This window comes from Ictidomys tridecemlineatus, chromosome 2 (assembly GCF_052094955.1).
Source record: "Ictidomys tridecemlineatus isolate mIctTri1 chromosome 2, mIctTri1.hap1, whole genome shotgun sequence".
NCBI lineage: Eukaryota > Metazoa > Chordata > Mammalia > Rodentia > Sciuridae > Ictidomys > Ictidomys tridecemlineatus.
Window position 1 is genome coordinate 9,210,775 of NC_135478.1, and position 19,357 is coordinate 9,230,131.

Sequence of the window (19,357 nt, forward strand, 5' to 3'; positions counted from 1 at the left end):
GGGAAGGACCCATCGCCGACTCCCCAGTATTTGCGATCTTTAAGAGGGGTTGCTTCACAGCCAAGGAGGGAAGACAGCCCCAAGCAGGAAAACTTTTATTTGCTGTACACTCAAAGGTCATCTTGTGCTTTCGCACCAGTCTTCTGCCTGTGCCCTACTGCCCGCTCACACTCAACTCCGGCCCTGCTGCTGTTGCTTCCGGTGATCATCATCTTCCTCCTGGACCTCGCACAGGGGCCGGGGTGGCTCTTCCAGCCCTGAAGATGTCAAGAGCTCCCCTGTGGACCCTGCCAGGCGAAAGATCACTGGAATCTGGGCCAGGGCTGGATTAGTCTCCTGCAGGCCCTGTATCCACTTGGCTAGTGTCGCCTGGTCGTGAGCACCTGCCATGCACATGGCGAAGATGGGTCCTTCTTCCACTGTTGGGAGAGAGGGCCCTCAGAGTTAGCAGTGGGATGTAGAGGCCTCCCTACCCATGCCTCTTGAAGGACTTTGTGGTGAAGACCTTTGCACAAATGGTCCCTCACATAGACTCATTATGTGGGCCATGCCTCCTGCTTCTTCCAGGTTCTGCCAGGAAGCCTTCCTGAATGCCCCCACTTGAGGCTGGGTGGCATGTTTCTCCCCTGAGCTTCTCAAAATGAAACCTGCCTGTCTCCCCATTGACTCGTGGACTGCGTCTGTCCTGATAATACCCAGTCACTAGCACAGAAGTGCTCCTTAAATTTGTCATGGAGGGAGGGAAAAACCAAGGGATGACAGGCCTGAGTGGCCTCAGTTCTAGAGTCCTAGGGGCACATTACATGTATGAGGGAGTGGGTATATAGGCTGTCTCTCAGCCTAGGACTCCAGAGGTCACACCTCACCTTGTGTTGGGTCCTGAGTTTTTAGATGTGTCTGTGTGTGTATGTGGTGTTGGCCATTGAACTTGTGTATGCTAGGAAAGCACTCTACCATGCTCAAGTTTTTACCTTCATCAATGTCAAATTCATAGTCATCCCAGCCACTTCTTCCATAGTCCAGGTCCAGTTGCATTGGGTAGTAGAGGTTCCATTCCTCTGGAATCTTTTCCACTTTCTACCTCGAGAAGCAGGGTAGAGGCAGGGTCAGAGGCCCAGGATCTAGTAAAGGAGGCCTAGCCTCCCTTTCTACCAGCCCACCACCCATGCCCTGTACATGCTTAGACTCTTACCCTCTCTTCAGGGGGCAGCAAGTCAGCTCTGAGGATGTGGTAATACACACACTTGCTGCGGAGCCACAGGGAGAAGGGACCCTCAACGAAGACAGGCCGTGCTGGGTTATGGTGGGCCAGAGCTGCTTGCTGATCGGGACTCTGGATACCTGGTATGGACACACATGTACCCTGCTGTCCTGAGAGGCTCTGCCCACCTAGCAGGCCTGGTAGAAGCCAGAAGTGGCTGGGACAGGTCAGTGGCCTGGCTTCCCCATGCTTGGGTCCTTACCTACGATGTGTGGCTGGATGGGATCTTCTGTACCTGTCAAATCATCAGACAAAGGCATCTGCAAAAAGGATCAGGGTAGAAGCTTGTGACCCTCAGCCTCTACAGAGGCGGCCAGGAGAAAGAAAGGGATGCCAGCAAATCCAGTACTCCTCCATGGGGTCTCTTACATGTCACTAAAAACCCATCCTCAGGACTGGGGTTGTAGCTCTGTTAGAGCAATTGCCTAGCACAGGTGAGGCACTGAGTTCTATCCTCAGCACCACATAAAAATAAATAAAATTCTCTCCTCCTTTCTATCCAGTTGGGTCAGAACCACCAACATCAAAGACCTTCACAGGGGCTGGGGATGTGGCTCAAGCGGTAGCGCGCTCGCCTGGCATGCGTGCGTCCCGGGTTCGATCCTCAGCACCACATACCAACAAAGATGTTGTGTCCGCCGAGAACTAAAAAATAAATATTAAAATTCTCTCTCTCTCTCTCTCCCACTCTCTCACTGTTTCTTAAAAAAAAAAGAAAAAGAAAAAAAAGACCTTCACAGCAAGGGAACCCTGGAGCCAGCCCCCTTATGTTAAAAATCCTGGCTCTGTCACAAGCTGCATAACCTCAGCCTTTTGTTCCTCCCAAGTGCAAAACAAGGACAATAATGGCTCTTCAGATGGTACTAAAACACTGAGTGCCTGGCATGGAACAAGTGCTTAGGGCTGGTGAATTAAAGAAAAACAGCCAGGCATAAGATCAAAGCCAGCCTCAGCAACTTAGTGAAACCCTGTCTCAAAAAAAGGAAAAAAAAATAATTCACATTCAGATATCTCAAGAAGGAAACATGAAAAACAAAAGACAGTGTTCCAAAGTGAGAAGGAACTCTCTTTTGTATCTTTTCAAAGTTTATACCCTGAACATAATTTTAAAAATACAACAAAATAAAACAATGTTTTGCAACATCCACAATTCTTTGACTAAAATACCAGACTGAACAACATTTGTAATGCATATTGTGTGTCCTTTCAAGTTATAAAGAGCTGAGATGGATCAATGTCTCCCAGTCATGATTTTCCCCACTTAATGGTGCTATGAATGTAATGGAGGGCCCTGTGCATGCAAGGGAGTCTCTCTACCAAGGAGCTAAATATCCCCCTAGCTCAGTTAGACCATTAAGTAAAAAGAACAAAAGGCGAGGTATAGAATATGTATATAAAATGCTCTCCCAACCAGGCATGGTGGCACACACCTGAAATCCCAGCTACTCCAGAGGCTGAAGGAAGAGGATGGCAAGTTTGAGGCCAGCTGGGCAACCTAGCGATTACCCTGTCTCAAAAAATAAAATTAAAAGGGATGTAGCTCAGGGGTAGAATAATTGCCAGATTTGCAAAGCCCAGGATCCAATCACCAGTACTGCCAAAAACCACCAACAAAACCAGGTGAGGCCTTGGAGGAGGTCATGGGGTCAATGGAGGCATCACCCTTTGGAAAAGACCAAATGTAGTTCTTGCAGGACTGATATCCCAGATTGGTTTCCACCCAGGTCTGGATTGGTGCTCTTTAATGTGGGTTGTTAAAAAATAAGTGAGGCTGGCCCCTGAATTTCTCTGCCTTTCTGTCTTGCTGTATGATTTCTTCTGTGTGTGCTTCCACCATAAGCCAAACAGATGGGAGCTGTCTGATCTTGGATTTTCAGCTTCTGAAACTGCAAGCTAAATAAACCTTTTTCTTTTTTATTTCTGGTACAGGGAATTGAACCCAGAGGTGCTCTGCCTCAGAACTATATTCTTAGCCCTTTTTATTTTGAGTTAGAATCTTGCAAAATTGCTAAAGTTGACCTCAAACTTGCAACCCTCCTGTCTCGGCCTCCTGAGTTGCTAGGTTTACAGGCATGTGCCATTAAGCCCAGCATCTTTTTTCTATATAAAGCACCCATGCTCAGGTATTTTGTTACAGCAACAGGAAAATGAACTGATGCATCCAATCTACAATATTTTGTTATAGCAGCCAAATGGATTCTAAGAGGTCAAGCTGTGGTAAGGAGTAAGGGCCATGGGAATCTACTGGAGGGCTCAGCCAGGCAATCAGTCACTTAGGTGGGTGAGGGGGCTATTAGGAGCAACAGTGTGACCCAACCAGGGGCAAGAGTTGCTGGAGTGGACAGGAGTAGATACCTGGTATACTGTGATCCTGGCACTGAGGTCAGGTTCTATGTGCCGCAGGCCCAGCTTAGCCAGGTCCACGGGGTCCTGGGGCAGGTCACGGGGCACAGGGAAGGGATTGATGTTCTTGAAGCGGGTGAGCCATAGCCGCATACGCAGGTACTTGAGCATGGGGTAGCTTTTACGTCCAAATATCTGGATCAGCAGAAACTCTGTCTCTTTGTTGGGCATCACTCCTGTGCCAGGCAGATGCAGACATTACCTCAGGGAGGGAGGGAGAGGAGTGAAAGGGAAAAGGAAGATAGAAAATTGAAGTCAGGGGACAGATAACAAAATCAAAGGGAAAGACAGGAGGAGGCAGGAAAAAGACGAGAGAGAGAAAAAAGTGGAGCCAGGGAGTGATGGAGGGGCCCAAGAACTAGAGCAGGAGGTGGCCTGCTGTGAGGGTCACCCACTGCCCCACCCTGAGCTGCGCCCAGGCCTCACCGTGATTCTCCATCTGCTCCAGGACAGCAATCCCACACTCCTGCTGCCGAGGATAGTGGAGGAAGATGCGCTGGATAACGCTGCGAGGCCGGAAGACCTCCTTGGGGAAGATGTCCAGGAGCAGGTTGTAGACGGTCAGATCCCGTTCAACGCCATACTCCCGCATCTTACGCAGGGCCAGGTAGATGAAGTCAACGTGGCCACGCTTGCGCACATTGTACTGCCCAAAATTCTGCACAGCCCGCACGAAGCTTGCTTTGTCTCGCTCCCCACCTGGTTCCTGCCTAAACAGCTCCTCATGGGGCGCCGGGGCCTTAATGGGCTTCTTCGGGGGCTCAGGTGGATGAGGAACCAGTGACATTTCAGAGTTGTGGGTGGCTGTACTACAGTGGAGGCCCCGCAAGGCCTGGGGGAGCACCTGGGGACAGAGGACAGCTGCTGTAATCTCTTTCCTGAGAGAGGCCCTTGGCATCTTGAGGGTCTCTGAGGAATTCGGTAGTGGGTTACAAACCCAAGATCAGACACCAATACAGAGTGACAAAACACAATGCAGGCGCAATACTGACAGTCTTCCCTGCCAGGAACTGTTGAGCTTCTTTATGAACTTTTTTTTTCTTTTTGCAGTGCTGAGGATCAAACCCAGGGCCACACACATACTAAGCAAGCAATGCAGTCCTTGAGCAGGTTATAAATGTGAGGCTCATTTAATCTTTATAACTGTCCACAAGAGGAAGCATTTTCATGTTCATTTTACAGATGAGAAAACCGAGGAATGGGGAGATGAAGTGGGATGCCTGGGACCACATGGCTGCAAAGCAACAGAGTGAAGACTGCAGCTCTCCACTCTCTACTCTGCTGCTGCCCCCAACAGCCAGCCCATATCCTGATTAAATCAGATGTAAAATAGGAGCTGGAGCCAGGGGCCGTGGCGCACACCTGTAATCCCAGCAGCTTGGGAGGCTGAGACAGGCGTATCAGGAATTCAAAGCCAGCCTCAGCAATGGTGAGGTGCTGAGTAACTCAGTGAGGCCGTGTCTCTAAATAAAATACAAAAAAGGGATGGGGATGTGGCTCAGTGGTGGAGTGCCTCTGAGTTCAATCCCTGGTACTATAAATAAATAAATAAATAAAATAGGGATGGAGCGTGATTCTCCATCTGTTCAGTGTCAGAGCGCTCGTTTGCTTAACATGTGAGGCTCTAGTTGCATCTCAAGCACTGCAAAAAGAAAAAAAAAATGGCACTCATTTAAAGTGAAATTTCAGCCAATTAATACTACAGGTGGTGTGGGCATAGGGCACAAATCAGAAAGGAAACACTAACTAGAGTGCACAGTGAAGGGGAAACCCCACAAATGGGATGCTGGAAGGGAAGTGAAGCGGACAGCAGAGGTCCAGGCTGGGTAACTGCTCATCAAGGCAGCGCTTACCCTTCCATCATTGCTGTTGTGACCTATGGCTAATGACATGCTTCCACTTTCAGGTCACTTTGGTATAGGAAGTAAGTTCAATTGTCTGTGTCCATCTCTATACCTGCTTGCAGGAGCTGCCCATAGTTATCACCCAAATCTCCTTAGCTCATATGTCCTTAATTTCAAAGTCAATGGCTTGGCCCACATGGGTACTAGCACCCCTTAAAATAAGTTAGGGGGCTTAGGGTGGAACACTCATCTGGCATATGCAAGGTCCTGGTTCTGTTCTCAGCACCAGTAAATATATACATAAATTAGGGACTTTTTACGGGCCTTCAGCACAGAGGGGCCAGCTCAGACCAACCAGAGCTGACTTCTTTGAGTAGATTTTAGAAGGGTTAAAAGCAAGTCCCAGGGGCAGGGATTGTCCCAGGCTCAGGGGTAGAGCGCTTGCCTAGCATGCGTGAGGCACTGGGTTTGATCCCCATTACCACATAAAAATAAAAACAAATAAAATAAAGGTATGTGTCCATCTACAACTAAAACAAATTTTATAAAAAGCAAGTCCCAAGCCTTCCTCCCTCCATCCTCATGCAATGCCCACCTGCTGGTTACCTGAGAGAAGGGGGCTCCAGTGAGGGCAGCCCCACAGATGCCTCCCCAGCCCCTTGAGAGGCCTCGGGCCAGAAGGATGGCTTGCACCCAGCTCATACCTCCGCCGGTTGGACAGCCACCTGGCCAAGACACAAGAGATGCATCAGCCTGGCAGCCTAGCTACTAACAGAAACAAGAAGGTGTAGTCCAGACTCTATGGCTACCTCACCAGCCCTGCTATGACCCTGTTGTGACTTCAAATGGTTTTCTGATCCAGAAGATGGGCTTGGGTAAGGGTTGTGGCCCAGTGGTAGAGCCTAGCATGTGTGAGGCTCTAGGTTTGATTCTCAGCACCTTATATAAATAGACAAAATAACAGTCCTTTAACAACTGAAAAAAAAAAAAAAGTATATTTTTAAAAAATGGACTTGGGTGACTATTATAATTAGGGGTCCAGGTTCTGCTGTGCCAAACCTTTCACTGTCTTCACAAATTTGCTAGTGTAACAGTTCCCTCACCTCACTACTGGAACATTCTTCTTCTTTTTAATTTATTGCCTATTTTATTACATAAAGAGATCTATAAAGTGTGCTTCTCACCCAGGGGGGATTGAACCCAGTGCCATGGTGCTGGCAGGTGCTCTACCACTGAGGTATATCCCAGGCCCTTTAAATTTTTTTTTTTTAATTTTGATACAGTGTCTTAATAAGTTGAGGAGGCTGGACTTGACTTTGCAATCCTCCTGCCCCAACCTTCCAAGTGGCTGGGATTGCAGGTGTGTGCCATGGCACCAAGTTGAGAGAACACTGTATATATATGTTCTGTACCTGGCCTTTTGCTGTTTTCATGTAGTAGTGTGACTGGGCTGAGGCTGTAACTCAGTGGTAGAGCAGCTGCTTAGTATGCATTACACCTGGCTCTATCATTTTGTTTTTCAAATATCTGTTTGTTTGTGTTTGTTTTTCTTAATTTTTTTTTAGTTTTAGGTGGACACAATATCTTTATTTTTTATTTTTATGTGATGCTGAGAATCAAGCCCAGTGCCTCATGCTTGCTAGGCGAGCACTCTACCACTGAGCCACAACCCCAGCTCTGTTTGTGTTTACTTTTGAGACAGGGAACCATTATGTTGCACAGGCTGGTCTGAAACTTATAGACTCACATGATCCTCATATCTCAGCTTCACAAGTAGCCAGGACTACAAGCATATGCCACCACAACTGGCTCACATATCCCTTTTAAAATTTTTAAATAAATACTGGGTGAAGTGCCACACCACTGTAAATCATGAGTCTGATATAGGTAGAAAAAAAATTCCAGACCAGCCTATGAAACTTAGCAAGACCCTGCATCAGAATAAATTAAAAGAATAAATGAAAGAAAGAGGCTGTGGATATAGGCCATTTGGTACTGAAAACAACAGTAGGAAATAGGAAGGGGTGATACAAAGAGCAGCAGAATAGAATAGACATTATGATTGCTGTATGTATATAGGTGACTGTATGACCAATGTGATTCTGCAATCTGTACAATCAGAAAAATGAGAAATTATACCCTGATTCTAATGTATGAATTGCCAAGATCATTGTAATGTCGTGTAGCTAAAAAAACAACAACAATAAAGGCAAATAAATGTCTCTCTCTTTTTTTTGGGGGGGGAGGAAGGAATCCAATCAGGATCCAATCATGCCCATCCAACATGGGCATGCTAAGCCCATGTTCTATAACCCTAGCCCCTAAAAGTATAAATAAATGACTTTTGATTTGAGGCGGGGGTAACTGGGAATTGATCCCAAGTGTGCTTAACCCCTGAGCCACAACCCCAGCCCTTTTTTGTATTTTATTTTGAGACAGGGTCTCAATGAGTTGCTTAGGGCCTAAGTTGCTGAGGCTAGTTTAAAACTTGTGATCCTCCTGACTCAGCCTGTAGAATCACTGAGATTATAAGCATGCGCCATGGTGCCCAGCTCTTTTGATTTTTTTTTTAAACATTTATATTTTAGTTGTAGGAGGACACGAGGACACAATACCTTTATTTTATTTTTATGTGGTGCTGAGAATGGAACCCAGTGCCTCACGCATGCTGGGCAAGTGCTCTACCTATGAGCCACAACCCCAGCTCCTCTTTTGATTTTTTTAAAATTATTTTTTGAATTTGGGGTTTTAAGGATTTTTATCTTTTCTGAACTTCAAAATTTCAGGTTATGGCAATCTGGGATTGTACCTTTGGTGATTATGGTCCAAACCAATCCTGGTCACATGTCTAAACTCAAGCACTGACTCCATTTTTCTGTATTTCTTGTTTTCTCCTGATGCCAGGGACAGAGCTCAGGACCTCATAATTGTGTACATGCTAGGCAAGCACTCTCCTACTGAGCAACATCCCTAGCCCTTTTCTTTAAATTTTATTTTGACATAGTCTTGTTACATTTCAGAGGCTGGTCTTGAACTTGCAATCCTCCTCCTCAGCTTCCCAAGGAGCTGGCACTATAGGCATGGCCACTGGACCCGGCTCAATAGCAAATTTCTTTCTTTCTTTTTTTTTTTTTTCCCCCTGGTACTGGGACTAAACCCAGAGGGGCTTTTACCTCTGAGCTATATCCCTATTACTTTTTTTTTTTTTTTTTTTTAAAGAGAGAGTGAGAGAGGAGAGAGAGAGTGAGAGAGAGAGAGAATTTTTAACATTAATTTTTCAGTTCTTGGCGGACACAACATCTTTGTTGGTATGTGGTGCTGAGGATCGAACCCGGGCCGCACGCATGCCGGGCGAGCGCGCTACCGCTTAAGCCACATCCCCAGCCCCCCTATTCCTTTTTATTTTGAGACAAAATCTCACTAAGTTGCTTAGGACCTCACTAAATTGCTGAGACTGGCCTTGAACTTTTAATCCTCTGTCTCAACCTCCAGAGTCACAGAGATTACAGGTGCCACAGCACCCAGTTCAATAGCACATTTCCTTTTTTCTTTTTTTTTTTCAGTTGTTGATAGACCTTTATTTTACTTATTTACGTGTAGGGCTGAGAATCGAACTCAGTGCCTCACTCATGCCAGGCAACTATGCTACTGCTGAACTCCAGCCCCAGCCCCTAATAGCACATTTCTTTTTTTTTTTTTTTTTTTTTAAAGAGAGAGTGAGAGAGGAGAGAGAGAATTTTCAATATTTATTCTCTAGTTCTTGGCGGACACAACATCTTTGTTGGTATGTGGTGCTGAGGATCGAACCCGGGCCGCACGCACGCCAGGCGAGCGCGCCACCACTTGAGCCACATCCCCAGCCCAATAGCACATTTCTTAATGGTTGCCTTAAACTGCTCTAAAAATAAACTTGAATGTAAGTATTTCAGACATCAGTAACATCAGTGGCAGTGACAATGTGATAGGGTCACAAGCATAAGTGGAAAAAGCGTGAAAAGAGGCTTTAGAGGGTACGTGTTCTGAAGACAGACTTGACTTTTCTTTTCTTTTTTTTTTTTTTTTGCAGTACTGGGGATTGAACCCAGGACCTTGCATGCTAGGCCTATGTTCTACCACTGAGCTACACCCCCTACCCTGAAGGCATTCATTGTAAACAGTGGTGACTGAAATCTAGTCTTACTTGGTAAGGGGCAGAGCTCTGACTGTTTTGTTCAAAAACACTTTTATTCACATACTATAAAGCTAATCCCTTCAAAGTGTCTAAAATTCATCTGAACACAATAGTATGCCATGCCTGGCTTCATGTTAAATTATTCTTAGGAATTTTATTCTGCTGGTTGTAGTAGTACCTGTAATCCCAGCTACTTGGGGCTGAGGCAGGAAAATCACGAAGTTTGAGCTCAGCTGGGCAACTTGGTAAGACCCTGTCTCAAAATAAAAAGAGTGCTGGACATGGTGGCACAGGCTTATAATCCCGGTGACTGTGGAGGCTAAGGCAAGAGTATTTTCAAAGCCAGCCTCAGCAATTTAGCAAAGCCCTAAGCAATTCAGCAAGACCCTGACTCAAAATAAAAAATAAAAAAGGAGGCTGTCACTGTTTGTGGCTCAGTGATAGAGCACTTGTCTAGCACGTGTGAGACACTGGGTTCCATCCTCAGCACCACATAAAAAATTTAAGTCATTGTGTCCATTTTACAACTAAAAATATTTTTTAAACAATAATAATAAAAATTTAAAAAAAAAGGACTAGGGATGTCACTCAGTGGTTAAGTGCCCCTGGATTCAATCCCTGGCACCAAAATAAATAAATAAATAAAAATAAAAAGTAAAGAGGGCTAGGGATGTGGCTCAATGTTAAGCATCCCTTAGTTCAATCCCTAGTGAAGAAGAAGAAGAGAAAGAGGAGGAGGAGGAAGAGGAGGAGGAAGAGGAGGAGGAGGAGGAGGAGGAAGGACTGGGATATAGCTCAGTGGTAGAGCACTATTGTATAAGGAAGAATTTTTCTTTTTTTTTTCTTTTTTTTTTTAAAAAAAAACTTCTCTTTTTTATTTATTTATTTTTTCTTAGTTCTTGTCGGACACTACATCTTTGTTTGTATGTGGTGCTGAGGATCGAACCCGGGCCGCACGCTCGCCAGGCAAGCGCACTACTGCTTGAGCCACATCCCCAACCCGGAAGAATTTTTCTTAATTTCCTTTTTGCATTGTAACTTGTTTTTATCTCATATCCTGTTATCTTGTTGAACTTGTATATTAGTTCTAAAGTTTCACCATTGAGTTCCTTGGAGTTTTCTATATATAAGATCAAGTAATCTGCAAATAGAGATAGTTTTACCTCTTCCTTTCCAATCTGGATGCTTTTTCTTTTTCTTGCCCGTACCCCTGGTGGAACCACCTGTACAATATTGTACAGAAGTGGTGAAAACATAGTCTTACTTCTGATCTTTGAAGGAACATAGCCAATCTTTTTTGTTTTTTAATATCTTATTTTTTAGTTGTAGATGGACACACAATATCTTTATTTTATTTTTGTGGTGCTGAGGATTGAACCCAGGGCCTCACATAGGCTAGGTGAGTGATCTGCAACCCCAGGGAGCCACAACCCCAGCCCCATAGCCAATCTTTCAACATGATGTATGATGTTAGCTACATGTGTTCATAGATGCCCTTTATTGTATTGTGGAATTTCCCGTCTATTCCTAGTTTGTTGAATGTTTTTGTCAGAAAGGATATTGATTTTGTTAAAGACTTTTCCTCCATCTATTGAGATAATCCAGTGGTTTTTGTCTCTTATTGTTTTCTATAGTGTGTTAGATTAGTTAACTTTCAAATGTTAAATTAACCCTCCATTTCTGAGATAAATTCTACTTAGTCATGATGTACAATTCTTTCTGTATGTGTTCTAGTGCTCGTTGAGAAATTTAACATCTTTATTCATAAAGAGATATTGGTTCATAATTTTGTTATGTTGTCCAGATTTTCTATCAGAACCTCAGAGATTGAATTTGGATCATTCTTATCTTACCATCTCCCATCTTTTTTCTTTTTTATGTGGTGCTGAGAATCAAACCAGTGCCTCACATGTGCAAGGTAGGCACTCTGCCACTGAGTCACAGCCACAGCCTCAACCATCTGCCATCTTGACCAAAAGTCTCCCTCTAGCCTCTTACTCCTCTTATACCAAAGTTTCTCCCAAGAGGTGTCTGCATACTGTATCTCCTGCCTTACTCACCAACTTGGCTACTGCCCCAATCACTCCAATGACACCAGTCTTGTAAAGGCCCCTGTGTGTTCAACATCTTACCAGCACTATGTGGCTACTTCTCAGGTCTCATCTTGCTTAATTTCTCAAAAGTGTCTGACACAGTTAAGTTTCCTCCCGACCATCCCCTTTTAACATTTTTGGTTCTCTTCAGGACACCCAGGTCTCTGTTTTTCTGCCAATCAGCAAGACATGCTTCCTTCTCTGAAGTCTGTAGAGCTTGCAAACTTGAAGATGCAAGAAAGATCCCCTGGGATCTTGTTAAAATGCAGGTTCTGATTCAGCAGGTCTGAGGCAGAGACATAGTCTGAACATCTGATAAGCTTCTGAGTGATGATAATGCTGGTGGACTAGAGACCATTTTGAAAAATGAGGCTACAGATTCTCATATTCTGGATTTGTCTATCTGCTACCCAGAGATGTCATTCAATTTGTTCTTCTCTCTATATATTTCCTGTATGTAACTCCAGTGGTCCCTAAACTTGATTAACATTAGAATAATCTAGGGGGCTTTTAAAATCCTATGCCCAGGTCATATCCCAGATACATTAAGTTAGAGTAACTGCAAGTAGAGCCCAGGCATCAGAATTTTAAGGCACCCCAATGACTTTATCATGCAACTAAGATTAATAATCTAAACCTTATTTCTCAAAATGTGTTCCAGAGTCTGGCAGCACTGGCATCATCTGGGAGTTTATTAGAAATGCAAAATCCTGGCCCTAACTCAGACCTACTGAATCAGTATCTGCATTTTAACAACATTTACATGTAGATATCCTATGTGTGTTAAAGTTTGAGAAGTGATGATGTATGTGCTTATGGCTCCCAAATATTCATTTCCAGCCTCCTTACCCAACTATCACTCTGGCACATCCCAAACTTAATGTGTCCCATACTGATATCCCTGCTTAACTTATTCCTCTGAATGCTATTCAATGGTACCACCATTCCTAGTCATTCAGGCCACAAACCTAGGAGTCATTTTGAAGTCTACTATGACCCTCACTCTCCCAATTAAGCCATCAACTAGTCCTGTTGACTATTTCTAAATCCATACCAAATGCACCCATTTCTTTCACCTGCAGGCCAATGCCCCAATAGATGTGCTCTCTTTACTAGATACCTACCCATTCCTACCTTCCAGTCAGTTCTCCCTCTATGGCCAGAGAGAGCTTTTAAAAATATAAACTAAATTCAGGGCTCTACGCCTGAAATTTTTAATTTTTTTTTTTTTTTTTTTTTTTTTTTTTTTTTTAAAGAGGGAGTGAGAGAGGAGAGAGAGAGAGAGAGAGAGAGAGAATTTTTAATATTTATTTTTAGTTCTCGGCGGACACAACATCTTTGTTGGTATGTGGTGCTGAAGATCGAACCCGGGCCGCACGCATGCCAGGCGAGCGCGCTACCGCTTGAGCCACATCCTCAGCCCAAATTTTTAATTTTTAATGGTATCTCAAACTTAAAATCAGCCGGAGTCTTCCCTTTAAACAAAACTCGTACTACTCTCAGTTCCAGTTATGTTGTTTAGGAAACATATCAAGTTTACTACAGTCTCAGAGTCTTTGCACTTGCTCTTCCCTCTGCCTAGAACTTTCTTCCTCCAGGTCTCCCATGCTGTTCATTCAGGTCTCTATTCATCACTCTGATTAATGCATTTTTAGCAACTACCAATATCTGAATTCACCTATTTCGTTTCTTTACTTCTAACTTGTTCGATGTTTGGCTCCCCAAAGAAATGAGAGATTTTGTCTGTCCTGCTCACTATTGTGTGTCTGGCATCCAGGGCAGAACCTGGCACATGGTAAATGCCCAACAAATATCAATTAAAGGGGAATAAGCGGTAAGTTTTTACAAACCTGAACTCTGAGGCTGGCTGCCAGGATTCAGGGTCCCTTGAAGAAACAGCCAGACGCAGATTCCAATTCCCGTCTCAATGACAACTTGCTGTGTGACCTCGAGCGAGAGCCTTAACTTCTGAGTCAACTATCCCATCTGCAAAGATTAGGGAGTGAGGCAGCTAGCACAGGACGGCAACCTTTCCCGGCACGTACCCGCCCCGCACCCCAAGAGGTCATAGCGCCCTGGCCTTGCAGCCGGGTCTCTCTGACGATGTCCTTCCGCGCTGCCAAGCCCGGAACTGAACGCCCGGCATCCCAATGGTTCGGGTTCGCCTTCCCAAGCGAGAACTACCTGCTCAGGCAGCAGGCCGAGGACCCCAGGCCGGCTCCGTGTCGCTGCTGGGCGCCGCCATGTTGGCCCAGAAGGCTTCCGGGTCACGGTCCTCCAGAAAGACAGCAAATCAAGAAAGCAGATTTAGCTGGTCCCCGCCCACTAAGTGAGAATCACCAATAGGAAAGAGGAAGGCGTTGGTCCCGCCTCATAACAAGCCAGGCCACGCCCCTAACCTTTAAGCGGGCGCCCCAGCCGGGAAGGAAGCGGGTGTTGCGCTTGGAAGTTCTGTGAGGCTGCGGGAAGCCTCGTTCTCCCACCTGAAACGCGGAGAGGAATTATTAAAGTTGGAAGAGACGCGGATTCCTTCGTTCACTCAGCAAACGTTGAACGCTTATTGTATGCCAGGTGCGTTCTGGGATCTGCGGATTCGATGATGACGTTAGTGAAGAAGACAGACTGATAACGTAGCGCCGTGACTGGGCCAGTGTTTAACCCATATGTGCCTCGATTTCCTCACCCATGAAATGGACAATTACAAAACACTTGCAGAGGTTTTTTGTTTGTTTGTTTGTTGTTTTTTTGTTTTTGAGACAGCAAGAATTCCTGGACTCAAGTTGTCTTCCCATCAGCCCTCCCTGCTTTAGTAGGATTTCGCTACTGGGTGAGGAACCAGGGCCCTCCACGTGCTAGGCAGGCCCTCTATCCCTTAGCCATATCCCCAGCCCTGTGACTGTGTTTTGAGTGCCCATGTGATCTCTCTGTGTGTTTGTGTCCGATCCCCACGGTCTACACAGGGCTGCTAACCCTAAACGTATGTGAGAGATACCCTCTGAGTCTCCTGGTCTGCACCTCTGCTCCTGATATCCAGCTAATCTCACTTCGGGGTATGGTGATATTGAGATGGTACAGCTGGCATCTGCCTCACTGGCTACAGAAGCCAGGCAGTAGGGCAGAGGAGAATCCTGGGGTGTGGACATGGCGACAGGAGGATGACCACCTCCTGTTCCTCCCTGTGGTGCCTCCTCCTCCTCTAGTTCTGGGCCCTGATTTCATCTTATACCAAATAAGCTCCTGCAAATACCCTGGAACCAGGCAAACTCCAGGAGCCAGAGTCCCGGTAGTAGGAGGATGCGGGGCTGGAAGGTGGGGTCATGCCGAAGGGGCGGGGCCTAACTTGCCCCTGCCCCCTCCCCAGGTTTGCTCCCCCTGGCCATCAGTACTCTCATCTGGTGGCACCTGCTCTCCGTGGAGACAAGCATCCTCAGCCTTTAAGAGTGAGCTAGGTGCTTGAATCTTAAGAACTATGAGCTAAATAAAACTTTATAAAATAAAGTCACCCAGCCTCGGGTGTTTTGTCATAGTAAAAGAAAATGTGTGGGCTGGGGTTGTGGCTCAGTGGCAGAGCGCTTGCTTAGCATGTATGAGGCACTGGGTTTGATTCTTAGCACTGAATATCAATAAATAAAATAAGGGTCCATTGACAACTAAAAAACATTAAAAAGGAAAGAATGAAAGAAAATTGGTGATTACACCCAGCCAAGGCAGAGGCAGATAGAGGAACTTGGCCTCTCTGTGTCAGTCCCCCATCTATCCTGGTTCAAGCTTTCTAGAGTGGGGGGTGGTGAGCCGTTTTCTCATCTCTTGAACTATGGCTCAGGCTTTTGGTTACCTACTCTATGATAGGTGGACTCCTGCTGGGTGAGTGGGCCAAGGGGTCCTATTCATTCAACCTCACTTCTGTCCCCTGCCTCCCTCCAGACCCAGTGCTGATTCTCTGCAACAGAGGGACCACATGTCCATATTGCCATGAAGTTTCTCTCTTTGCCTGTGACTACGGTATATAATGATCCCTGAAGATGCTATCCACCCATTCACCCACCCACATGCATTGGACATTTGTTGTGTGCTTGGTTATGCTGTTCTACTTTTGGAGCCCAGAAGAACTGGGTTGTAATCCCATTCCTGACCCTTACTAGCTGTATGTCCTCAAACATCTGACTTTCTCTTGCTGAGCCTCAGTTTTTGCCTCTGTGCAATGGGAATAACAAAGTATCTCAAGAAACTGTTGTGAAAGGGAGACAAGGTCATACAGGATTAGTATAGTGCCTGCTACATACTTGGTGCTCAATAAGTGGAGTTATTTATTATCCTAATATATTCTTTTCACAGCGCTTACTATTTACCATAAACTCTGAGAAGAAGAAGGAATTTTTTTATTTGTGTGATGCTAGGGATCAAATCCAGAGCCTCCATGCTAGGCAAGGTAATTGTTATAAAAATGAATAAATGAGGGTTTGGGAATTTAGCTCAATGGCAACATGTGTAATGCAGCCCTCATTCAATCCTTGGCCCTGAAAAATAATAAAATGAATAAATGAGTGGATGGAGGTTTCTAATTTTCATCCTATCTGTAAACCCTAGCAACTCTCCCTTCTTGTTGGGATTCTATCTGCTTCTGTTTCTGTTTGAAACTTTTTTTTAAAGAGAGAGAGAGAGAGAGAATTTTTTAATATTTATTTCTTAGTTATCGGCGGACACAACATCTTTGTTTGTATGTGGTGCTGAGGATCGAACCCGGCCGCACGCATGCCAGGCGAGCGCACTATCGCTTGAGCCACATCCCCAGCCCTCTGTTTGAAACTTTAAAATAAGCCCTGAGACTCTTCTGCACCACTGACTAATCACCTAACCACTGTCTTCCCAATCTTTCTGCAGACCCAGAGGTGACTGCTTTACCTTGCTGGCTTCTGTGCCCACTTCTATCTCCTTGCAGCCCTTGATCAATTCTGGGGACTTGGGTGTGGGGACATGTGGAGGCCTCCCTGGTTCTCTCCAGCTTCCCCTCCCACTCTCTAATGCCCAACTCCTATTCTTATGTCCACAGTGGTTCCTGAGTACAGCTTCTGAAATTCTCTAATGGCCTTAGTGTGTGCTGTGGACATGGATAGTCTGCAGAGCTGGAATCACTTTGATGCCTCTCTAAACACACACACACACAGGAGATTGATGCCAGCGGTGCTCTACCACTGAGCTACATCCCCAGCAGTGGGTAAGGGACTGTCCCTAAAGTATGAAAAGGGACTGAAGAGAAGTGAAAGAGCTCCCCTCAACCCTGCTCACACCTGGACCCAGAGCCAAAGTGTGTGTAGGGTGAAAGGAGCCTGAGGCCAGGCCCATGCTGCCACAAGAAGGCTCAGAGTCCCTCAACAATCATGTGTTACATGCCTCTAAGTGTTGGGGAACCGCAGTGAGCAAAAAGAGATCCCTGACCTTAGGGAGTTGACATTCTATTGGGGGAAATAAACAAAAGGCCCATATTATATATGAATATTTTATGGTTTGAACTTAGCAGTGATTATACAGGTGTGTTATGTAAAAATTTATCAAGCTCTTTGTTAGGATTTGTGCATTTTACTTTGATACTTTGGTCTTAAAAAGGCAGAAAGTGGTAAATGATGTCTTATACACTTTTCCATATACCTGATAGTCTTTAAAAATCAACTTTAAGGTCTGAGTGTGCAGCTCAGTGGTAAAGTTCTTGCCTAACATTTGGGAGGCCCTGGGTTCCATCCCTAGAGCCCCTTTTAAAATGATAAGTAATTTAGAGAAAAATGAAGCAGAGACAGGAGGCGGTGTCGGGGATGGGGTGGTGGGGGGGAGAAACTGTTGGAAACCAGGCGGTTTAAGGAAAGCCTCACTGAGGTAAAGAGCTGGAGGCAGTGAGGACTTGAGGTGAGACTGAGAGCCTCCGGTGCTCTCCCAGAGACACCCAGCTCTAGGCTGTTAGTAACCCAGATGAATTAGCACGCAACACAGAGTCTTGGCAGTAGCCCTGGACCCGGGCAAGGAGGGTTATCAGTCCTCACTAACCCATTTCGGAGGCAGGCGCGGAGGTGCGCACCTATAAGCCCAGCGTCTGGAGAAGCTGAGACTGGAGAACCTCAAATTCAATGCCACCCTTCAGGCCTGCCTCAAAATGAAAAATAAAAAGGTCTGGGTGGTGCAGCTCAGTGGCAAAGAGCCCCTGGGTTCGATGCTCAGTACAAAATAAATAAATAAATAAAACACCAATTTCTGCAGTTTTTCAGTTATTCTGTTCAGAGAGCTGATGGGAGGTCGAGGATACCCATAAAGCTGCCTCAACAACTTTGCGCAGCACACCCTCTTCATCAGGGCTCCGGTGATTGGCCAATCTTAGAGAAACTGCAGCCAATCAGCTGCAGGCCTAGAACGCTTCCGCGTCCCTCCCGGGACCAGATGACAGCCCACTCGGGCAGCGGCTGGGGTCACTACTGACTTCTATTCCGTGTGTCCAGCTGCGCGTAGGCGCAGTTCATTCTATTGAGCTGGAACGTGGGCGGTGATGGGGTCACCTGGCTGCGGGCTTCAGAGTTCCCAAAGTCCCGCCTCATGAGGCATCTTGGCTCTTATTTTCTTATTTATGCTTCCAGAGTAGTCGGTTTCAACATAGACATTTGCTTATTTTATATACATATTAGCACGGAACACGGTGCTACATGTGAGACCCAAGCACACTCTGGCATGCAGTCTTCAGAAGCATCCTAGCAAAGCGCCGGGTGCGGCAGCACACGCCTGTAATCCCACCTACGGGGGAGACTGTGGCAGGAAGATCTCACACCCTAGAAAAGTGGCAGCTTCAGGGTGGAGAGTCCTGGCAGACATCATCTTAACCAATTGACCATGGTTAATATCACCAGCAGTGAGTCATCGTGACATCATGAAGCCCTTGGAATGATGCACTAGGGCACATCGTCATCTTTTTGGCATCCTTCCCAGCAACGCCAAATCTTCAATCTAATCGACATAAACCAAACAAAGAGAGGTTCGACAAAATAACCGACCAGTACTTTCCAAAACTGTCAAGGTCGTTGAAGAAACCAAAGAACTGCAACATATTCGAGGAATCTAAAGACACATGACAATTAAATGCAAAGAGGCATCTTGGCTTGAATCTTGAGACATAAGTGGAAAAGGAAAAACTGAAGAAATCCGAATGAAAATATAGCAATTGTAGCAAAGTTAATTTCTTAGTTTTTATAAATTTATGATGATTATGTAAGATGTTAACATTAGGAGCAGCTGGGTGAAGTGTAAATGAGAAGTCTCTATACTATTTTTTCAGCTCCTCTATAAGTCTAAAATTATCTCAAAAAGTCTTTTTTAAAAAGAAAACCTAGGGAACAGGCACTATTGACATACCCATCTTCTAGAGAAGGGAATGGATGTGCAGAAAAGTTAAGACATCTATTCAAGGTCACACAGCCAGGAAGCAGCAGAGCAGGCTTCAAACTTGTAAGCCAGGGATCTAGAGTACTACCCCCCACCAGTCCTGGTGTCAAAGCCATTGAGTTGCCACTGAGCTTCCCTTGCCCATTTTATTTTGAGACAGGGTCTCACT

General features: G+C 45.5%; 1 protein-coding gene and 1 long non-coding RNA gene across 4 annotated transcripts; one reads left to right on the top strand and one right to left on the bottom strand.

The window, feature by feature from the left end:
• Positions 1 to 78: 78 nt before the first annotated feature.
• Ecsit (ECSIT signaling integrator) lies at positions 79 to 14,083 on the bottom strand. 2 transcript variants are annotated; one of them, XM_005336178.5, is made up of 9 exons: positions 13,957 to 14,083; positions 13,623 to 13,758; positions 6,115 to 6,233; positions 4,091 to 4,508; positions 3,617 to 3,840; positions 1,464 to 1,521; positions 1,193 to 1,341; positions 972 to 1,077; positions 79 to 419 (listed from the first exon to the last, which is right to left on the bottom strand). In XM_005336178.5, exons 3-9 carry the CDS (start codon positions 6,208 to 6,210, stop codon positions 172 to 174), a joined length of 1,299 nt encoding a protein of 432 aa, XP_005336235.1. In that variant the 5' UTR covers positions 6,211 to 6,233; positions 13,623 to 13,758; positions 13,957 to 14,083; the 3' UTR covers positions 79 to 171. The 2 variants fall into 2 exon arrangements, with proteins under 2 accessions (XP_005336235.1, XP_013218794.1); XM_013363340.3 differs by lacking the exon at positions 6,115 to 6,233.
• On the top strand, positions 13,762 to 17,550 carry LOC120891519 (uncharacterized). 2 transcript variants are annotated; one of them, XR_005735994.2, is made up of 3 exons: positions 13,762 to 14,599; positions 16,108 to 16,201; positions 16,823 to 17,550. It is a non-coding gene; the product is annotated as an uncharacterized LOC120891519 (long non-coding RNA). The 2 variants fall into 2 exon arrangements; XR_005735992.2 differs by lacking the exon at positions 16,108 to 16,201 and adding an exon at positions 15,697 to 15,774 and having other exon boundaries at positions 13,763 to 14,599.
• Positions 17,551 to 19,357: the final 1,807 nt, after the last annotated feature.